The sequence below is a fragment of the Microtus ochrogaster genome, linkage group LG1 (assembly GCF_000317375.1).
Source record: "Microtus ochrogaster isolate Prairie Vole_2 linkage group LG1, MicOch1.0, whole genome shotgun sequence".
Lineage (NCBI taxonomy): Eukaryota > Metazoa > Chordata > Mammalia > Rodentia > Cricetidae > Microtus > Microtus ochrogaster.
The window spans coordinates 46,136,969-46,153,278 of record NC_022027.1 but is presented as its reverse complement, the minus strand read 5'-3'; the positions used below and the strand labels follow the sequence as shown (position 1 = coordinate 46,153,278).

General features: G+C 44.7%; 2 protein-coding genes across 11 annotated transcripts in view; one reads left to right on the top strand and one right to left on the bottom strand.

Moving 5' to 3' along the window:
* The window catches only part of LOC101991382 (cyclin-I), a 19,449-nt gene extending 17,476 nt beyond the window's left edge, over nt 1-1,973 (top strand). Inside the window, exon 4 of the mRNA XM_026785030.1 lies at nt 478-1,973. Coding sequence (XP_026640831.1) covers nt 478-921 — 444 coding nt within the window. The 3' untranslated portion in view covers nt 922-1,973. The remainder of the gene's footprint in view (nt 1-477) is intronic.
* Nucleotides 1,974-6,999: 5,026 nt separating this feature from the next.
* Nucleotides 7,000-16,310, bottom strand: part of Sept11 (septin 11) — a 122,117-nt gene continuing 112,806 nt past the window's right edge. For 2 of the 10 annotated variants that reach the window (XM_005359510.2, XM_026785067.1), the window contains exons 9-10: nt 15,403-15,590; nt 8,482-9,912 (exon numbers count right to left, since the gene is read on the bottom strand). In XM_005359510.2, coding sequence (XP_005359567.1) covers nt 9,888-9,912; nt 15,403-15,590 — 213 coding nt within the window. In that variant the 3' untranslated portion in view covers nt 8,482-9,887. Of the gene's footprint in view, nt 8,045-8,481; nt 12,094-15,402; nt 15,591-16,310 lie in introns of those variants that run through there. The other 8 variants (XM_005359511.3, XM_013350883.2, XM_005359513.3 and 5 more) reach the window with 8 other exon arrangements.

Here is a 16,310-nt window from a genome sequence, read left to right as displayed (position 1 = left end):
ACCATCTGTAATGAGGTCTGGTGCCCTCTTCTGGCCTGCAGGCATACACACAGACAGAATATTGTATACATAATAAATAAATAAAAATTTTAAAAAAATGTATAGGCACAACAAGGACAACTTGATCCTCACAATTAAATGTTTAAAAAAACATTGTTTAAAAAATACTCATTTTCTGCTAAGCAAACTTCCCATCATCTTTAGTTTAATGGTTTCCATTGCTAATAGAGCAGTGAACAAAGAAAGTTTCTGTTGATGTAAGTGCCCAGCACACAGGTGCAGATTTATGCTCGAAGCATGGATATAAGCATATTTCAAAGAATGCTTGGTAGGTGGAAGAATCAATGAGTGACGTAGAAGATGTGGTAGAGAGAAAATAAAGCTCAAGGGAGAGAAGGTACAGGATGGAACTGTGGCTGGTAAAGGCAACAGTGGACTGTGTTCGTTAATAATCGTTTTGTTTATTTCCTGGTCCAGATGGACAGCTCCCAGTTGATCCACTGTCGGGAGCTAGCAGCACATCACCTTTCTGCTCTGCAGTCTTCCCTGCCTCTAAATTCCGTTTATGTCTACCGTCCCCTCAAGCACACCCTGGTGTCCTGCGACAGAGGAGCGTTGAAATTACATCCCTCCTCTGTCTCAGGCCCAGGTTTCTCCAAGGACAACAGCAAGCCAGAAGTGCCAGTCAGAGGTACAACAGCCTTCTACCATCACCTCCCAGCTGCCAGTGGGTGCAAGCATACCTCTGCTAAACGCAAAGTGGAGGAAATGGAAGTGGATGACTTCTACGATGGCATCAAGCGGCTCTACAATGAAGATAACGCTTCAGAGAATGTGGGCTCTGTGTGCGGCACTGATCTATCAAGGCAAGAAGGGCATGCTTCTCCCTGTCCACCCTTGCAGCCTGTTTCAGTCATGTAGTTTCAGGTGTTCCTTCCGGTGCACACTAGGGCTGACAATAAAAACCAGGAAAGGCTGTAAAGAAGGGCATGTGCTTTATCAGACTGAGTGAAGTGAGCCAGGAGAAAAGAAAAACAAGTGCCCTTTTTGTTCCTTTGTGTGGCTACTTACAATTCAACATTATTTAATATAAAGGCATATATTTATAGACTCAAGATCCAAAATATATTTAAAGGCAAAGTTCTTTGCACTATGTCGGTTCCACTTTTTTCTTTGTTAAAATAATAGTTTGCCCCATATCCAAAAAACTAAAATAAAAATCAACGTTTAAGGGGGAAAGTTGCAAAATTCAATCCTAGAAACCTTGTTTCCAGTGTCCTCGGTTTTTCTCTTGTGTTTTCTTGCCTCTCTGTTGGATACTTAATAATCTTTGTGCTTGATGTATGTGTTCTGACTCCCACTGAATAGGTAGCCCCACTTTTTTTTTTAAAGCAATTCAGTAAGCAAATTTTTGTGTGGCATCCATGTTAATCCATGGCTCAAGTTGGTTAGTTCAAAAAGGGCACTTTGAGCTATCCTCATGAATCAATGGTAACTGAAAAAGTTCTCTTACTTTGTCTCATTTTAGTTGAAAAACAAGATGACTTTTTTTTTTTTACCTTTTTGCTTTTCTTAAAGTTTAAAAATGGTGTGTAATTAGGACATTTTGAGCATTTTTGACATTTGTATAAAGAATTTCTTATAAAGTTAATATATCTGGGTGCTCACCAAAGAAACATGTATGTAACACATACTTAGATTTTTGTAACTGATCTGTTGTCGTTCTTTTAAAATGAGTAGGAGCAACTGCCTAGCTATGAGGCAGCCGTGATTGGAGTCTAACTTATAATTGAATTCAGTACCCTAGTTTATATTAAGCTGTCAGGATTTTCTTGATAAGAAGTTATTCCCCTTGTTTTTCTGAGTGACTTCTGCACCCTGAGCTCCCTTTGCAGTCTGAAGAAGGCACTGTAGTCTGAACCATGGACTGGTGATAAAGCCTCTGGTAGCAATAAAATGTTGTCCTTAACACTGGTTTCTGTAGGATCTTTTGTTTATTTATGGGAAGGTAAGGTTTTTGACTTCCTGGGCACTTCATTTTCAACCAAGGAAAGCAGTAAAAAAAAAACTTGAGAGCAATCTTTGACCACAGGGTGTGCCCTTTAGTGTTTTCTTGCTGGTGGGCTGTGAACCTTACAGTTAACAACAGGTTAATGGGATGGTATATGAGGGCGGACTCCAGCCTACATATAGATAATATTTTTAGGTCATTGATTTTAAGTTTAGCAGAGCCAGAGTGTCTCCAGGTTAACATCTTTTTAGAAACTTGTGGAAGACTTAACTGCACATTTATTATGACATTAAAAATCCAATTGGGGAAGCATTATGTGTGTAAGGATGGGAGTTGGGAGAGGGGGGAAAGTGAAAAAATGATTTGTGTGTAAGGGATTAGTCTCAGATATTTTTAGAAAATTCTGATTTTTAGTTTTCTTGATTCTGAATTAATGGGAGCTCCAGGTTCATAATGTTTATGATATGAATGGAGCGCCCCCCCCCACTCAGATGGTATAAAACTTGAGTCTAAAAGTCTACATAGCTAATCTATAATCTAGAAGCTGCAAAGTGCAAAAGCTGGGAGACAGTAGGACTTTAGCTGTTTGGTCTTCAGGTTTCTTAATGCTAATGGTAGCCTAGTGCAGGCATACAACTGTGGTCCTACCTACTAAAGAGGCGGAGACAAGAACACTGCTTTAGTCTGGGCTCCCAGGCAGTAATGAGATCTCATCTTGAAAACCAGTAGAGTGAGTTTGGAGTATTGTTTCCATGGGACACTGAAACAAGTGAGCTCTTGGTTTGGTTCAGTGGTTATAGTTGAAAGTTCTCCTTTCAGCTAAATCTGGTAAATATCTGGAGCCCTCAACCATCCCTTAAAACCCACTCTTCAGAACTTCAGCCTAAGACCCAAAGCAAACTAGCATTTCAATGAAGAATATTCCTGTATTAAGAACATTTGTTGCTTTACCTGGAGCATAGTCTGCCTTAAACTGCTCAGGTTACTTCTTGGTATTGCTTTACAAACGACCAAGGTTTAGAAGCTTGAGCTTCATCTGTTGTGTTTGTCTACTGCCTCCTGGTGGTTAAAAGGTGCATCACCCTTGAATCCTCCGGAAAGGAGGCTATCAAAGGATGGGCATGCTAACCAATGCATGAAATCCCCAGAAAAAACAGGGTTTGCAGGCTGAAACTAGATGCAATTGACTGCGTCCTCTAAAAGATGGATGAGAAGTTGGTTATCAGTGGAGAGCAGAATGCTTTCTCTACAAGAGTAAGAGGAGCTGGGACAGTGTCCGTACCCCAAATGGAAGGTCACATACATTTCTTGTTGGTGTCTCTCACACCACGGTTGGCTGAGGGAAGGTGGTGAGAACTTACAGGTTCCCACCTTAGTGCTTGCCTGCTTAAGAACTGTCCCAGTGGCTGCTGTATCTCCTTGACATGCCTGCTTCACTCAAGATCCTGAAGTAAGGCAAGCTGTACTTGAGCATCACTGTCCAAAGCAATGTGATAGCCTCTCCCTTGAAGAGAAAATGTGATTTACGCTATCATGCTCCTCAAACATGCTCTCAAGGGGAGAGGGAAGATTTTTTGTCAATGTTCTCACCATCCTGAGGTGAATATCTTCATATCACAAACATTGAGGGGTGAATGATGTTAACTTTAAAGTATCTCACATCACCTTTTATCTGACAGGAAGTTCTAATAGGAATGCTATTTCTGAAAGCTCCCAAGTTCTTGAACTTTTAAACTATGTTAATGAGGTCTATGCCCATTATTAAATAATGATTTGAGTTCTGCCCACTAGATGGTGCTCTCAGGAAAAGGGTAAGTCATCTTTTTAACTTGGTGAGAAGTTGAATTGTTTGGATTGACTGTGGTACTAGTAGGCAGATAAATGATCAATCACCTGGTTACTGAGTCCCTCCTGATGCATCCTAATGTTTTGTGGTTACAATTTAGTCCATTTTCAGGGTGTGTATATGTGTGGTTGTGTATGGACAGAGGTCAGAAGACAACTGGAAGCAGTTGGTTTTCTTCTTCCATCACTGGGGTCCCAAGCTAGTGCTCGGGTATGCCAGAATACTTACTGAGCCATCTCATTGACCTTTGTGGTTGCAGTTGTACATGGCTTAAGGTATATATAGGTGTGGGCTTGCGAGACTGAAGAAATTAGCAAGGGGCGGGTAATGGTTACATACCAAGTCTCAAGCAAATAATGCAGAACCACTAGTATACATCAAGTGCCCTGATGAGTAAGTTGTGTGTAGTTCCACAAAGGACATTAGAAATAAATAGAAAAGGTGTGAAGGCATCCAGATCCCAGGGTCTTGCTGCTTTTGGTTTGAGTTGGATTTAACCGATCATTGGGACATAAGAGATGAAGTTCATACATTTAGGACAGTTGTCATTAAGGAATTAAAGTTTTCTATTCCTGATTGATTTGTTTCGGATACACCGATGTATAAGATGCAGATGCAGGACAGAGATAAACTGCTTGGGCCCGCTCTGTCACTCTTTCTTTGAAAAAAAAAAAAAAGGCATTAAGAGGTAACCAAGAATGTCTTACCTGCTGTAGAAGTTCAGGGTTGAGAATAAAAAGAACAACTCTTGACTCAGTATAACCTTCATAGTCTATCAAATGCCAGAACTGTTTTAAACTTACTGTGTTACATGTAGCTAAGAAGGAAAAAGAACACTATGTGTAGCGAACTTGCTGCTCGTTTAGTGGAAACAGTTTAAGAGTAGGACACTCGAGAATGAAAACCAGTGTTAGCAAACAGCATGAGATGTGCTTGTGGGAGGATGGAGCCTGCTGCTTTTCAGAGTAAGATTTGTCCTTAATAGACGAGCAAGAGATACGGCAGGCATCCCTTTCGTTTGCTCCAAACACTTGCTGTGCCCAGGAGGTACACTGAGGGATAAGTACAAGTAAGCATGTGGCCACATTCTCAGCTCCTGGTGTGGGCTGGGCACATGGTACACAATGCAGTATTCAGAGGGGGAAAGGGTAGATACGGACAGCTAGGAAGAAGAGCTGTCCCCGAATCTTAGAAAACATGATGAGCCCAGCTTTTCATGGGATGTTACTCCATTCTTCTCACACACTAAGTTGTGCTTTGTGGGAAAGGGTCAAGCTCATGGTAACAGCCTGTGCTCCACTCATTTGGCAGCTAGTTTCCACAGAGGACTGAAAGGAACCAGCAACAATGAGGCTGATGTGGAATTTCTGCATCTCTCGTGATGTTCTGCAGTGAGGCTGGATCTGGAGGGAATGGGCAGTTAGGCTCAAATGAACACATTGATTCCTTTCGCTCGTCTGAGTACGACAGTTGCTAGCTAGCAACATGAAGGACTAGGTGCAACACTGAAGCACAAGGATCTTTGAAGGAGCCACAGTGCCCTGTTGATCTCCATGGCAGAAAGATAGTATCTGCAAAGCCGAAGGCTTTGGGTAGGTCATTAAATATGGTCACAGTTGTATTTCTTAAACATCTAGAAGTGATTGCCCCGTAGTCTGTCTCAGTGGTGAACAAAAACTATAAAAAGTTCTGTATGATTGGTGTCATCGATGCTGAAATGTCTGGATGTTTGGGCAATCGCCCCAGCTCAGCAGACACTAATTCAGGACATAATTCTTCATAATATACTGTGCTGGCCTCAAGCAAAACATGTAGACATTATATACCTAGATAAGTAAATATTTGAAATTGAGTAATATTTTTTGAAACTTGAGTGAAAAGTAAAAAGGCTGTTGCCATCAGAAACAGGTTCTAGTAGCTCGGTTCTGTTTTTCTTTCCCACAATCTAGATTAGGATAAGCTAGCATGTTTATTATTGCTGGTGATTGTCCTCAGCATAATTTCACAGGAGGACCTGAGGACCCACCAGTTTAGGAGCCACCTGAAGCAAAATGCCAGATGAATGGCAGTCTATCTTAGGAGACAGGTCAAAAGGAGTTCCACAACCAGGGTCACCATGGTCACTGAAGAGGCTAGCCTGCTTCAAACTCCCTGACCCCAGGAGGATGAATGAAGGGAAAAAGCAGGAAACTAGACAGTCTTCACAGGCTGAACTCTGCTTCCAGACTTGATTTTTAAACATTGTTCACACTATGATTTGAAACAGAATGCTTTTTCAAAACAAACGATAGTATAAAATTGAAGTGATTGAAAGAAGTTAAGAATTAAGCAAATTATACTTAGTGGTTTCAGCATGACCTCAGGTTTAACAGCAACAGTCTGGCATCAAAGTTGGTACCTACTCCCCTTCTACTAGTCACAGCACTGAAGTTCTGCCACTGTACACCTTGAAGGCACATTTGGGTCTCTTGCTAGCTCCAGTGGAACTGACTTTACTTACGGTTAGGAATACTTTCTAGGAATGCAAGCTGCTTGCCAACAAACGCATCCAGTTGCTTTCCAGCAATCAGAAAAAGTACTACTGTCTTGAGTGACCCACAGAAGCACTGTACCTTTCTTACGGAGGGGACCACTCCAAAGGATTCTGACCAAATGTAACTCACACTAGTGCCATGAGCTACCTCCTTTATAGGAGATGAAAATATTTTAAGATGAAAACAAGCAAAGCTATAGCAAGTAGTGAATTTGGAAGGTAACTTCATTCTTGACACTAGATAGGCCTTGACTTTTGTCTGAGAGGTGACTAAGAGTGTCCTAGCCTTGAGCCTGACAGACAGGTCTGCACTGGAAATCACAAGCTCACTCAACTGACACAAGTGTTTCTGGATGTGGGCGGGCTTTTTGCAGTTAGTATAGGGGAAAAGTCATGTGAATCCCTCTGAAAAGACAGGAATTGAACCTTTGTTACCAATGAAGTTACATAGACATTATATATACATTAAGGGTGAAGGGATATATACATTATTTGGTGTTCGTGATTTCCAAAACAAAACAAAACAACCCAACCAAAACCATGGACAGGAGGTCAAGTAGGGCTTCAGAACAAACAGAAAAGCAGGGACGGGCCAAAAGTTATTTTAAGATATCTTTAAATATAAATTGAGCCTCAGAGGCAGAAAAGTCATTTACCCAACACTGGCACAATTCAAATGTAATTAAGACTTGTAGATCAAAACTCTAGTAACAAAAAGGGGCATTTTTCAAATTGCATCTAAGGTAAGAACATATTAAGCAGAATGTTGAACCTTAAAATTAACAGTACTTCCCCTTGAAGTGAGCTTAAGACTGGCATAATTTTTGTTACCAAAACTAAGTTTGAATAACATACATAAAGCAGGACTGGCTAATTGGAATCCCCCTCCCCCAAAACAAACAGAACTCCCTCTCCAGACAGTTTATATAAGGGGTGCAGGTAACAGAGTCAAATAAAAACGGCTGCTGAACTTAAAGGAAGATGCCCACTTCTTTCTCTCAAGAGGCAGATGATCAGCTGAAAAGTAAAAACACCGTATCAATAGGATGTTCCAGAGGAAAAACTGCAGCCACCTCTGCACATGCAATAGCAAATCTTTATAATATTTTTTTAATCCCAACCCGAAACAACCCACAAAACTAACAGAAGGCAAGGGTTGTCCTGCTCTTGTGACCTGCTGATGGCTGAGGATCCTGAGAGGCTGGTGAGAGCTGCCCAGGGGATAGAGATGGGGGTACCATGAGCTAAGAGTGTTCCACAGGTGTTGACCACCTCAAGTGGGCTACATGCTCTCTTCGGTCCATAAGGTCTTAGATCAGGAAGTTCAAGAAAGTGGCAGCTAAGCAAGAGGATTCCAGCCCGAGGCCGAGTCAGGGCCCAAGTTCTCTATTTCACTCTTTTAATGAATATTATTGTCACTATTTTTGGTAGTTGGAGTCACTTCGGTAGCCACTGAGGGTGGTGGTTTGTAAACAGACATTGACAAATACAAACAGCGGTGCAATATTTGACCCAGACTTTAAAGGACAGGAGGCGATGGCGGAAATGAGGTAACTCTTCCCAAACTTGTATGAGCAGGCAGCTCCTGCTCTTCTAATGCTGTCCATTAAGAGAGAGTAGGGCTTGGCAACGGGATGGCTACATAAAGAAGAAGCTACAGAGAGAAAAGAGAAAGGTTCAGATTCAAATTGATTCTTAAAGCCAAAAAAAAAAAAAGGTGCTTCTTTACAACCAGCGGTGAGGGTAGCAGTGTGTCAATTGAAGGGTCAGTGTCACTAAGCACGGCTGGGAGGAGGGGTGGGTGGCAGTGTGGACACCGGACCAAGGGAGGGGAGGATGCCTCTGCTGGACACTGTGAGTCATGGATGCACTACAGGCAGGGACAGGAAGGACCAGTATGGGGTTGAAGACGCCATAGGGCAAGTGTCTTGGAGAAGCGGGGCCAACCAGACAGCAGCACTGAAGTTCACCACACAAGGCAAGGAAGCAGGAGACAGTCCATCCCCATCTCTTTATGTGATGTGACAATCACGTGTGTGTACGTAGGCATGTCAGGCAGGGACTGGAAAGAACTCACAAACGGGCACACAGAACAACGGTTGGGTAAAAATATATTTCCCCGCTTTAAGTCTTGGCACTAGTGATAAATGCATAGGTCACCTGTCGGCACACCACGTTCACAGACACTGGAGTTACTCAGCGGGCTGCTGAGCCAGCACTTTCATACTTGCAGGAACGATACGCTTCACATCAATACAATTATTTTAGTTCTTAAAAAAGACACGTGTCTAACATGCAGCTTACATACATGACAATTCTGCATTAACACTGAAAGAATACACAACAGTTTAGAAAACACTGGTTATCTTCAAACAGCAAAAACGACAGTTCTACAACTACAGTTTAAGGCATATCAGCATATTTTAAAATCAAGAAGTAGACAAAAGTTCTAATGCTGTTCACAGCTTAATTTTCAATTTATTTTCAAAAATTCCCTTCACACCTACATACAAACTAGACTCTATAGGTCATAATTCAGGTAGCAACTCCATAATAAGCGTCCTGTCAGCGGAACTAGGACTTTTGGAACCGGACACCTGACAAGTCCAGACCCTTGTGAATGGCAAAGGCAAGGGATTCAAATGGACAGTTCCGGTAGGACCACACAGAGACAGCATGGTTTGGGGGAGGGGCTGAACACAGACTCGGTGGAACACTTAGGTGTGGGGGTGTCAGGAAAGTGAGACAGCCAAGTCCACCCATCAGAGGCGCAGAGGATGGAGAGGAGGCAAGAGCTGTTGCTGGTGAGTAGTGGAGAACAAGAAACCCGTGCCCAAAATCAAGTGGAATGGTCCCCCTAGCTGAGAGATGCCCTTTGAGACCAATTAATACAGAGCCCAAGCCGGGAAAATAGTCCTGACCTGCCACTGAATTCTCCTGCTGGCCATTCCGTCACACCCTGCAGCACGGGAGAGTTACAGGGAGCACAGATGCTCAGAAAGGAGCAAAAGATGCTCAGGGAGAGGTCAGCCAAAGCTGTCTGACAAAAAAAATAAAGAAATAAAAACGAGTGGCCACTGTGCAGTTAGCACAAAGAAGAGACCATTAGGCTAAGGTCCAAACTGTAAGGGTATGGAAAGGCCGCAGAGACATTGTTTTCTGGACTTTTATCCAGCGGTTGGCAGGAGTTCCCTTCTCCCATTGTCAGAATCCAAGGCCGACCACATGATGCTCTGCAGAACCAATACCCTGCCTACTTCCACTGAGGTCAAGAGGAAGCAAAAACTGTGGGGCAAAATAGAAATGTGGCCGGTATATAGATGTTTTCACTTAAGGAAAAAAAAATTACTCAGACTGAACCTTCAGGACCCCTTCCAAAAGAAAACCTCAGCTGTCCCAATGGTTTTCCCTCATCTGGAACAGAAAGATCTCCGAGTCTTAGTCCTGTACTTACATGCAAAGGCGAAAGCATATCCACCTAGATTTGAGAGTATCGTTTATTCCGTGCAGAGCCAGGGACTACTGTGAAGAAAGGCACAGATACGGAAAGAAAAAGAGCAGCAGTAACAAAACTATGGGAGGCTTGGGCGCGGTGGGAGGAAACAGTTTCAGAAGCAATATGGTTTTGTTTTTGTTTTTAACTTTCTTAGGATTCTCTTAGTTTTTTTATTCCCTGACTCTCCATAGGTTTCATTTTACTGTGAAAAAATTAAATGCCAAAAAAAGGAGAAAGAAATCCAATCAATAATTTTGGCATCAAAAAGTCAACTGGATGGTTTTCGAATTTTTTTTTTTTTTTTTTTTTGCTGAGCTTATCTTAAAAAGCTTTTAGGGATGTGAGAAATCAAATGCAAAGGGTTATTTTCTATTACATGGCACAAAAAACGGCTCACACAAGCAGTGGCTGGAGCAAGCAAACAACATGAATACTCAAGCTCTTGTGTGGTGCGCAGCGAAGAAGCAAATGCAGCCACGGTTAGTGAGCATGCCATCAGTGCCTGCTGCTCCACAGCCAGCTAGAGAGATGGACGCAAAGCCAGGGTCTGCCTAGGGGCGCCTCAATCAGTGAAGATGATGGCGGTGGTGGCTGCTCTGTGGCTTCTGTCCCAGCCTGGTCTGCACCCCAGTGAAGCCAATTTCCTTACTGTGCCTAAAGAAGCCTAAATCAGCTTATGAAAGACCACCGCATTCATATGACTGGGAAAGGAAGAAAGGAAGAACATGAAAACTTGGCTGGGACCAGACAGGGACTGGCTGGACAATTCTCTTTTTATCAGTGTGTGTCACAGCGTGAGATGCAGCGTGTTTTACCCGACTCGCATGAACTGCTGATGTCAGAGGAGAAATGTGGAGGCGAAGGACTGGGTTCATGAGAAACGTCAGGGGAGCAGGAAAAGCCAGGGGATCATGTTAGCATGGGGCAGCCAAGCAGAAGACTGGAGAGGAGAGAGAATGCGCTCTTCTCCCCCTCACACAGCAGGCAGACGGGGCGTGTCCTGGCACATGAGTTAGCGCTGCCGGGGGAGGCAGAGTGAGTTATGACCCCAAGAGACAGAGCAGGCAGAACTAGTCACAGTGAGGGGGCGAATGTGGAAAATTCCTTAGAGACAACTGGGTCTCAACACGATTAAGGAGCTAAACTGAAGCTGAAGCTGACCAACAGCCTCACCATCCTCTACGCTGAGTAATGGTGCATTGGGCTCAGTCCCATCCTGCCTTAAACTGAGGACATCCTTTCTGATTTGTGCTACGGGGAATGCATTGGATAGCATCCTTTCTATTTGAAGTTTTTATGGCAGTTTTTTTTTCATTGCAGTTCGTGAGAATTTCTATTAGAAGTAGCCAGCCTGCTTACAGCGAATGCAGGTGTGTGGGGAAGGGTTGGGGAAGGGGATGGGGTATACCCCTCACTGTAAGTGGGGACCCAGTGTCCTCAGTGGAAGGTTCCTTAGCTAAGCAATACTTAATGAGCTGCTCTTTGGGATCTGGGCCTGTGAAAGCATCGGGGGCTCCCTGGCGGAGTTGAACATAGTCATGTTCCTAACACCGGTCCACAGTAGCTGGGCCAGGCTTTAGAATGGGCATTCAGATGGGGACTCCATCCCTAAGAGGGTCTGAGCAGACCACAAGCTCGCGCCAAATAACCAAGCAATTCAATGAAAGAGTCAGACAAGCCGAAAGCTGTCTATGATACCACTCAGCATTCTGCCTACTTTCCAGCCCACGCTGGGCTTGCAGCAAGTGTGAAGAAGAGCAATGAATTCAGGGGCTGCGCAAGCATGAGATGAATCATCAAGAAAATGCAAGTTGTTGTCATGGCTACTCAGGGTTTTAGTTCAGCTGCTGAGGCGGTGAGCTCTCACGTCAAACGTACAGGTAGTATTTTACCCCACTTTCCTTGGTCCAAAGTGACATACAAGTGACAGACATGCTTCCTGCTGCCACTTGGAACAGGCATACGAGGCAAATCATCGACTTTCCAGAAACCCAGTCCAGCCGCACGAGCATTTGCTGTTACCCCCTTGTTCTACGGTTTTCTATCACCCGACAACATTCAGCAAAATGAGCTAAGGGTTACTGGTGTGTGGGGAAGGGTGCAACACAAAATCAAACAGGGCACAGACGACAGAGATGCGCTATTACTGCCAAAGCAGGTGAATGCGGGAGCGTCCTTGGCTCGCCCGGCTTTATGTGAAGCTTGCACTGCAAGTTAAAAAAAACAAAACAAAAAAGTTAGAGATGATAACAAATTAAACAAAAAGAAAATTAGGAGCGCCAGCACCAGCATTCATCAGTGGCGAATGCTCATGCAATGATTATGGGGCGGACAGAAATTAAAAGGCAAAAAACTCGAGTAGGCTATTCTGCCGGAAAAGCAAAGCAAACCTTGAATACCGAATAGAGAGCACGTGCTCGCGTCCCTTTTGCATGGAATTTCTATCCAGGGGTGACTTCCTGAAACCAAGGCACAGTCCAGTGCAAGGACCAACTGCTTGGTTTGTTTTCTCAAATAACACAAAAACACTCTCTGTGAGGAGTGGAGATCACATTAGGCTAAAAAGAAACTTCATCTTCCACTTCTGGGCTGAGGGAGGAGTCAGAGAATAAACAGACAATAGGCGTCTCTGCCAGGTGACCGGGAGAAGACGCCTAAGGAGGCTTGTGAACTGGAATACAGTGGACAGAGGACATGCTACTGGTCTAGCTGGGCAGAGCTGAACAGGAACACGGTCCGGTCCAAACTACAGCAAGGCCAGGAGCTTTCCCCCCACTCCTAAGACCAAAGCAATACCAAATCTGGGATCTGCAAGGCTAATTGTAGGCAACTCCAAACATGCAACTTTGTTACTTAGCAAAAACCCAAACCAATTTAAAAAAAAAAAAAAAGTGCAGAGACAGCTGTGGAGAGCGCAGTCGGTGCATGCCAGTATAAAATGAAGACTCAGTTTTCTCTGGGGTCAGATGCATCTCAACCAGCGAAGGCCTCCTGGCAACCATGTAGATCATTTTCAGGAGAGCAAGGGGGACACTGTCCCCTCAGGCAGTCCTACCACAGCAGTGCAGCCCCGAATGAGGAAAAGTGGCTTGGTGGCCAGAGATGGCAGAAGGCGGGGTCCCACTAAGGCAGAGCCAGGGTTAGTTCTACCTTGGAATCTTAGGAAAAGCTATATGCCCTCATGCCACCTACTTACCTATGCTCAAAAAGGGAGTGTGTTGTTAGAATAGAAAAAAAAATTAAAGAGTTTAAAATTATTAGAAAGTGAATTAAGATTGGCAATGGGCACACAGAGGATGGGGGCGTGCGCAGCAGATGGGGGAGCAGCACCCTTCTGAAGCTTTCTGCTCAGCACAGCCAGCTCCTAAGAGCAACGGGGTGACACTGCACCGGCTGCACGGACGGCCAGGAGGAAGAACCTTCCTCTTCCAGCTCAAAGCGCTGCTCTCGTTGCCCCAGTTACTGTCTCTCTGCGGTCCTCTCTAGCCAAAGCCTTCCACTGTCAGCAACAATTATCAGGGGTATTTTTGAATTCAGGCCTCCACCTAGCCTTTGCTTCATTATACAAGCGGGAGTATGGGAAGTGACACACAAAATACATGCCACTGCCAGGCACTGAGCCTGGTGGTTATTGTGACCCGAGTCTAACACCATTGATAATAAATGAGAATATATAAATAAAGCTAAAATAGATTTTAACACAGGTTTCGTATAAACTTTAAAAGCATTATACATTGGTAAAGCCTAGGGCGGGAAGGAAAGAAGCCAGCATTGTCCAGAGCCCAAAATGTCCATTTCTAGATGGAGGTACGATAATCATCAGTTTTTAGAATTTTTATTGCTAAAAGGCACATCTAGGATACATGAAATATCCTCTTTAACACTGCTGGTCTTTTATAATAAACATTTCTAGTTTAGAACTTGTACCTCCGCCCCTTTAATGCTTCAGGGTAAGAAAGCAGACCCTTGGGCTTCCTAAGATCTGAGTGAGCAGCCTCCCTCCCCCGCACACCTGTATTTTTTTTTTTTTATTTCAGATAAAGGCTTTGGATCAGGGTTCAATACCAAATGGCTTTGCCTCTGGCTTGCTAGCTGGGGATGCCACTCACTGTGTAAGGATGCCACTATCAGTATCAGAAGCTTTTCCAACACACAGCAACAAAGCGTTGTATTGAACTAGATTATCAAGGCAGGGTTTCTCTGATTTGGCCCACAGTTTGGGCTGCTGAACCCCTTTGATGAGTTGGATCTATACCAACCCCAATTAAAACCATACGTTATCTACACGGACTACTCCTGTTATTGCTTTGTGCAGCTTCCCGCTCCTTTGTTCGCTGGAACATTTCTTACTGCCTCAGAGCTTGCAAACGCAATGTGTGCAGAGCATGACTTACTAGCCTTCCAATATGTCACCAGAGTGCTGCAAGGGCTACAGGCACACCACAGATCCTCAGGGGTAAGCCTGCTGTGCACGAGCCAGGACTAGGTGGCGACAGAACTGGGCTGGTTTGCCTGCCTCTCGATCAGGACTGTGCAGACTCAGTCAAAGAAGGAAGACTTTGCTCGCACCAGCACCACCTTTTGCGCTGTTTTCTCCCAGCACCTTAGCATCTAAGGATGAAGAATGAGAACCCCGAAGCGGGCTCCAGGGTTGCCTGGATGGCCGCACTAGCCCAGCAGGTTCTCGAGAGGAGCGTGGCATCCCAGGGCTGGTAATGGGGCCGTGGAAAAGTGGTCCTTCTGTAGCACCTTACTTGTCAAACCCACAGCTACTGTCACAGCACCACCCACCCCCTCTGCTCTTTAAGGCGACTCAATGGACAGCTTCAAATCACAGAAGTCTAAGGAAGTGCACCTCTTTGCTGATCTGACAGCTCTTCTGGGGTGCCATCGGAAGTGACCACACAAGTACCTGGACCTTTGGTACTTGAAATCAAGACAGTGCTGAAACTGCTCCTGTGTGGGATTCAGGAGTGGCATGAGGCTTGCTAGGGCTGCTAAATGGGCAGGCATTTTGGTTCAGTTACACAATAAAATAGTCGTCCAGCTTGTTGAATTTAGGAGAAAAAAAAAACAAAAAATAAACAGCGCCCACTAGCTGCACTTGGGAATAACATCCAGTAGCCGTTCCCCATCCTGTCTTAACAGAGCAGGGAACCACGTGAGCAACCGTGAGCTTTAGAATGCTCCTTTACCAAGGGTCATGAGAAGCCCTCCAGAGGCACTAAGAGAAGCCCGCCCATCTTCTCTGAGTCTCCTAGAGTTGGCACTGAAGCTGCTACAAGAGGCACAGGCTACTCCAGTCCTGACTGCGTGATCACCACAGTGACGTTTATAAGTTAATCAATCTCTTGTACCCTCTAAAAACCTCTGTCATCTTCCCTGCACTGTAGAGAAAAATACTTGCTTTTATTTTTCTGGCCACAGACCGGTTTCCAGTCTGTAAGTAGGAGAGGTGGACATGCAAGAGGAAGAGATTGTTAGCGGTCCCCAGGAGGCGGGCGACACCTGCTTACTTTTTCTTATCCTTGTCCTTCTTGGTTTGCTGGGCCCCAGACTGTTGGGCCTGGGACTGCAGGAGCTGAGCCGCTGCCTTCTTCTTCTGGAAGTTGCTCACCTCCTCCTCGAGCTCCTTCTTCTTGTCTTCCACCTTTTTCTTCTCCTCTTGGTGTGTCCGCTTCAGGAGGTCAAACTTCTCATGAAGCTGAGAGGGAGAAAGGAAAATGGGCTCGGCGAAAGGAACAGAAACCTGAGTGGTACAGGCTGTGTGGGTACGTGCAAAATCAGTGTGTAAAATCAGAGTGCCGTCAATGGCTGTACTTACTTTATGGTGGTTTGGATAAAAATGCACCCCCATAGGCTGCTTAGTCATTAGGGAGTGGCACTACTTGGAAAGGGATTAGGAGGTGTGGCCTCGTTGAAGGAATGTCGGAGGGGGCTTCCAGTCCTTGCAGCATTCTCTTCCTGCAGACCCTGATCTCAAACTCTCAGCTATGTCACCAGAACCACGTCTGCCTGCATGCTGCCAGGCTTCCCACTCTGATGATAATGGACTAAATTTCTGAAACTGCACACCAGGCCCAATGAAATGCTTTCTTACATAAGAGTTGCTGGGGTCATGGCGTCTCTTCACAGAGGCAGAAGAGGGACTAAGACAAGAGGAAGAAGCTGGGTGGCTTCTGGAGAAGCAAGACAGGCCACTGAGCCCTGAGCATCATCTGGCATTTGAGCTCCTTGGGGCTAAGCACCTCTTCGAGACTTTCTATGATAATAAGGTACTTGTTTCATTTCTTCTTATTATTTTTCGTATTTTGAGACAAAGTCTCTCTGTGTAGCCCTGGTGATCACGGACCTTACTATGGAGACCAGGCTGGCCTCAAACTCACAGAGATTTGTCTGCCTCTGCCTCCTGAGTGCCGGGACT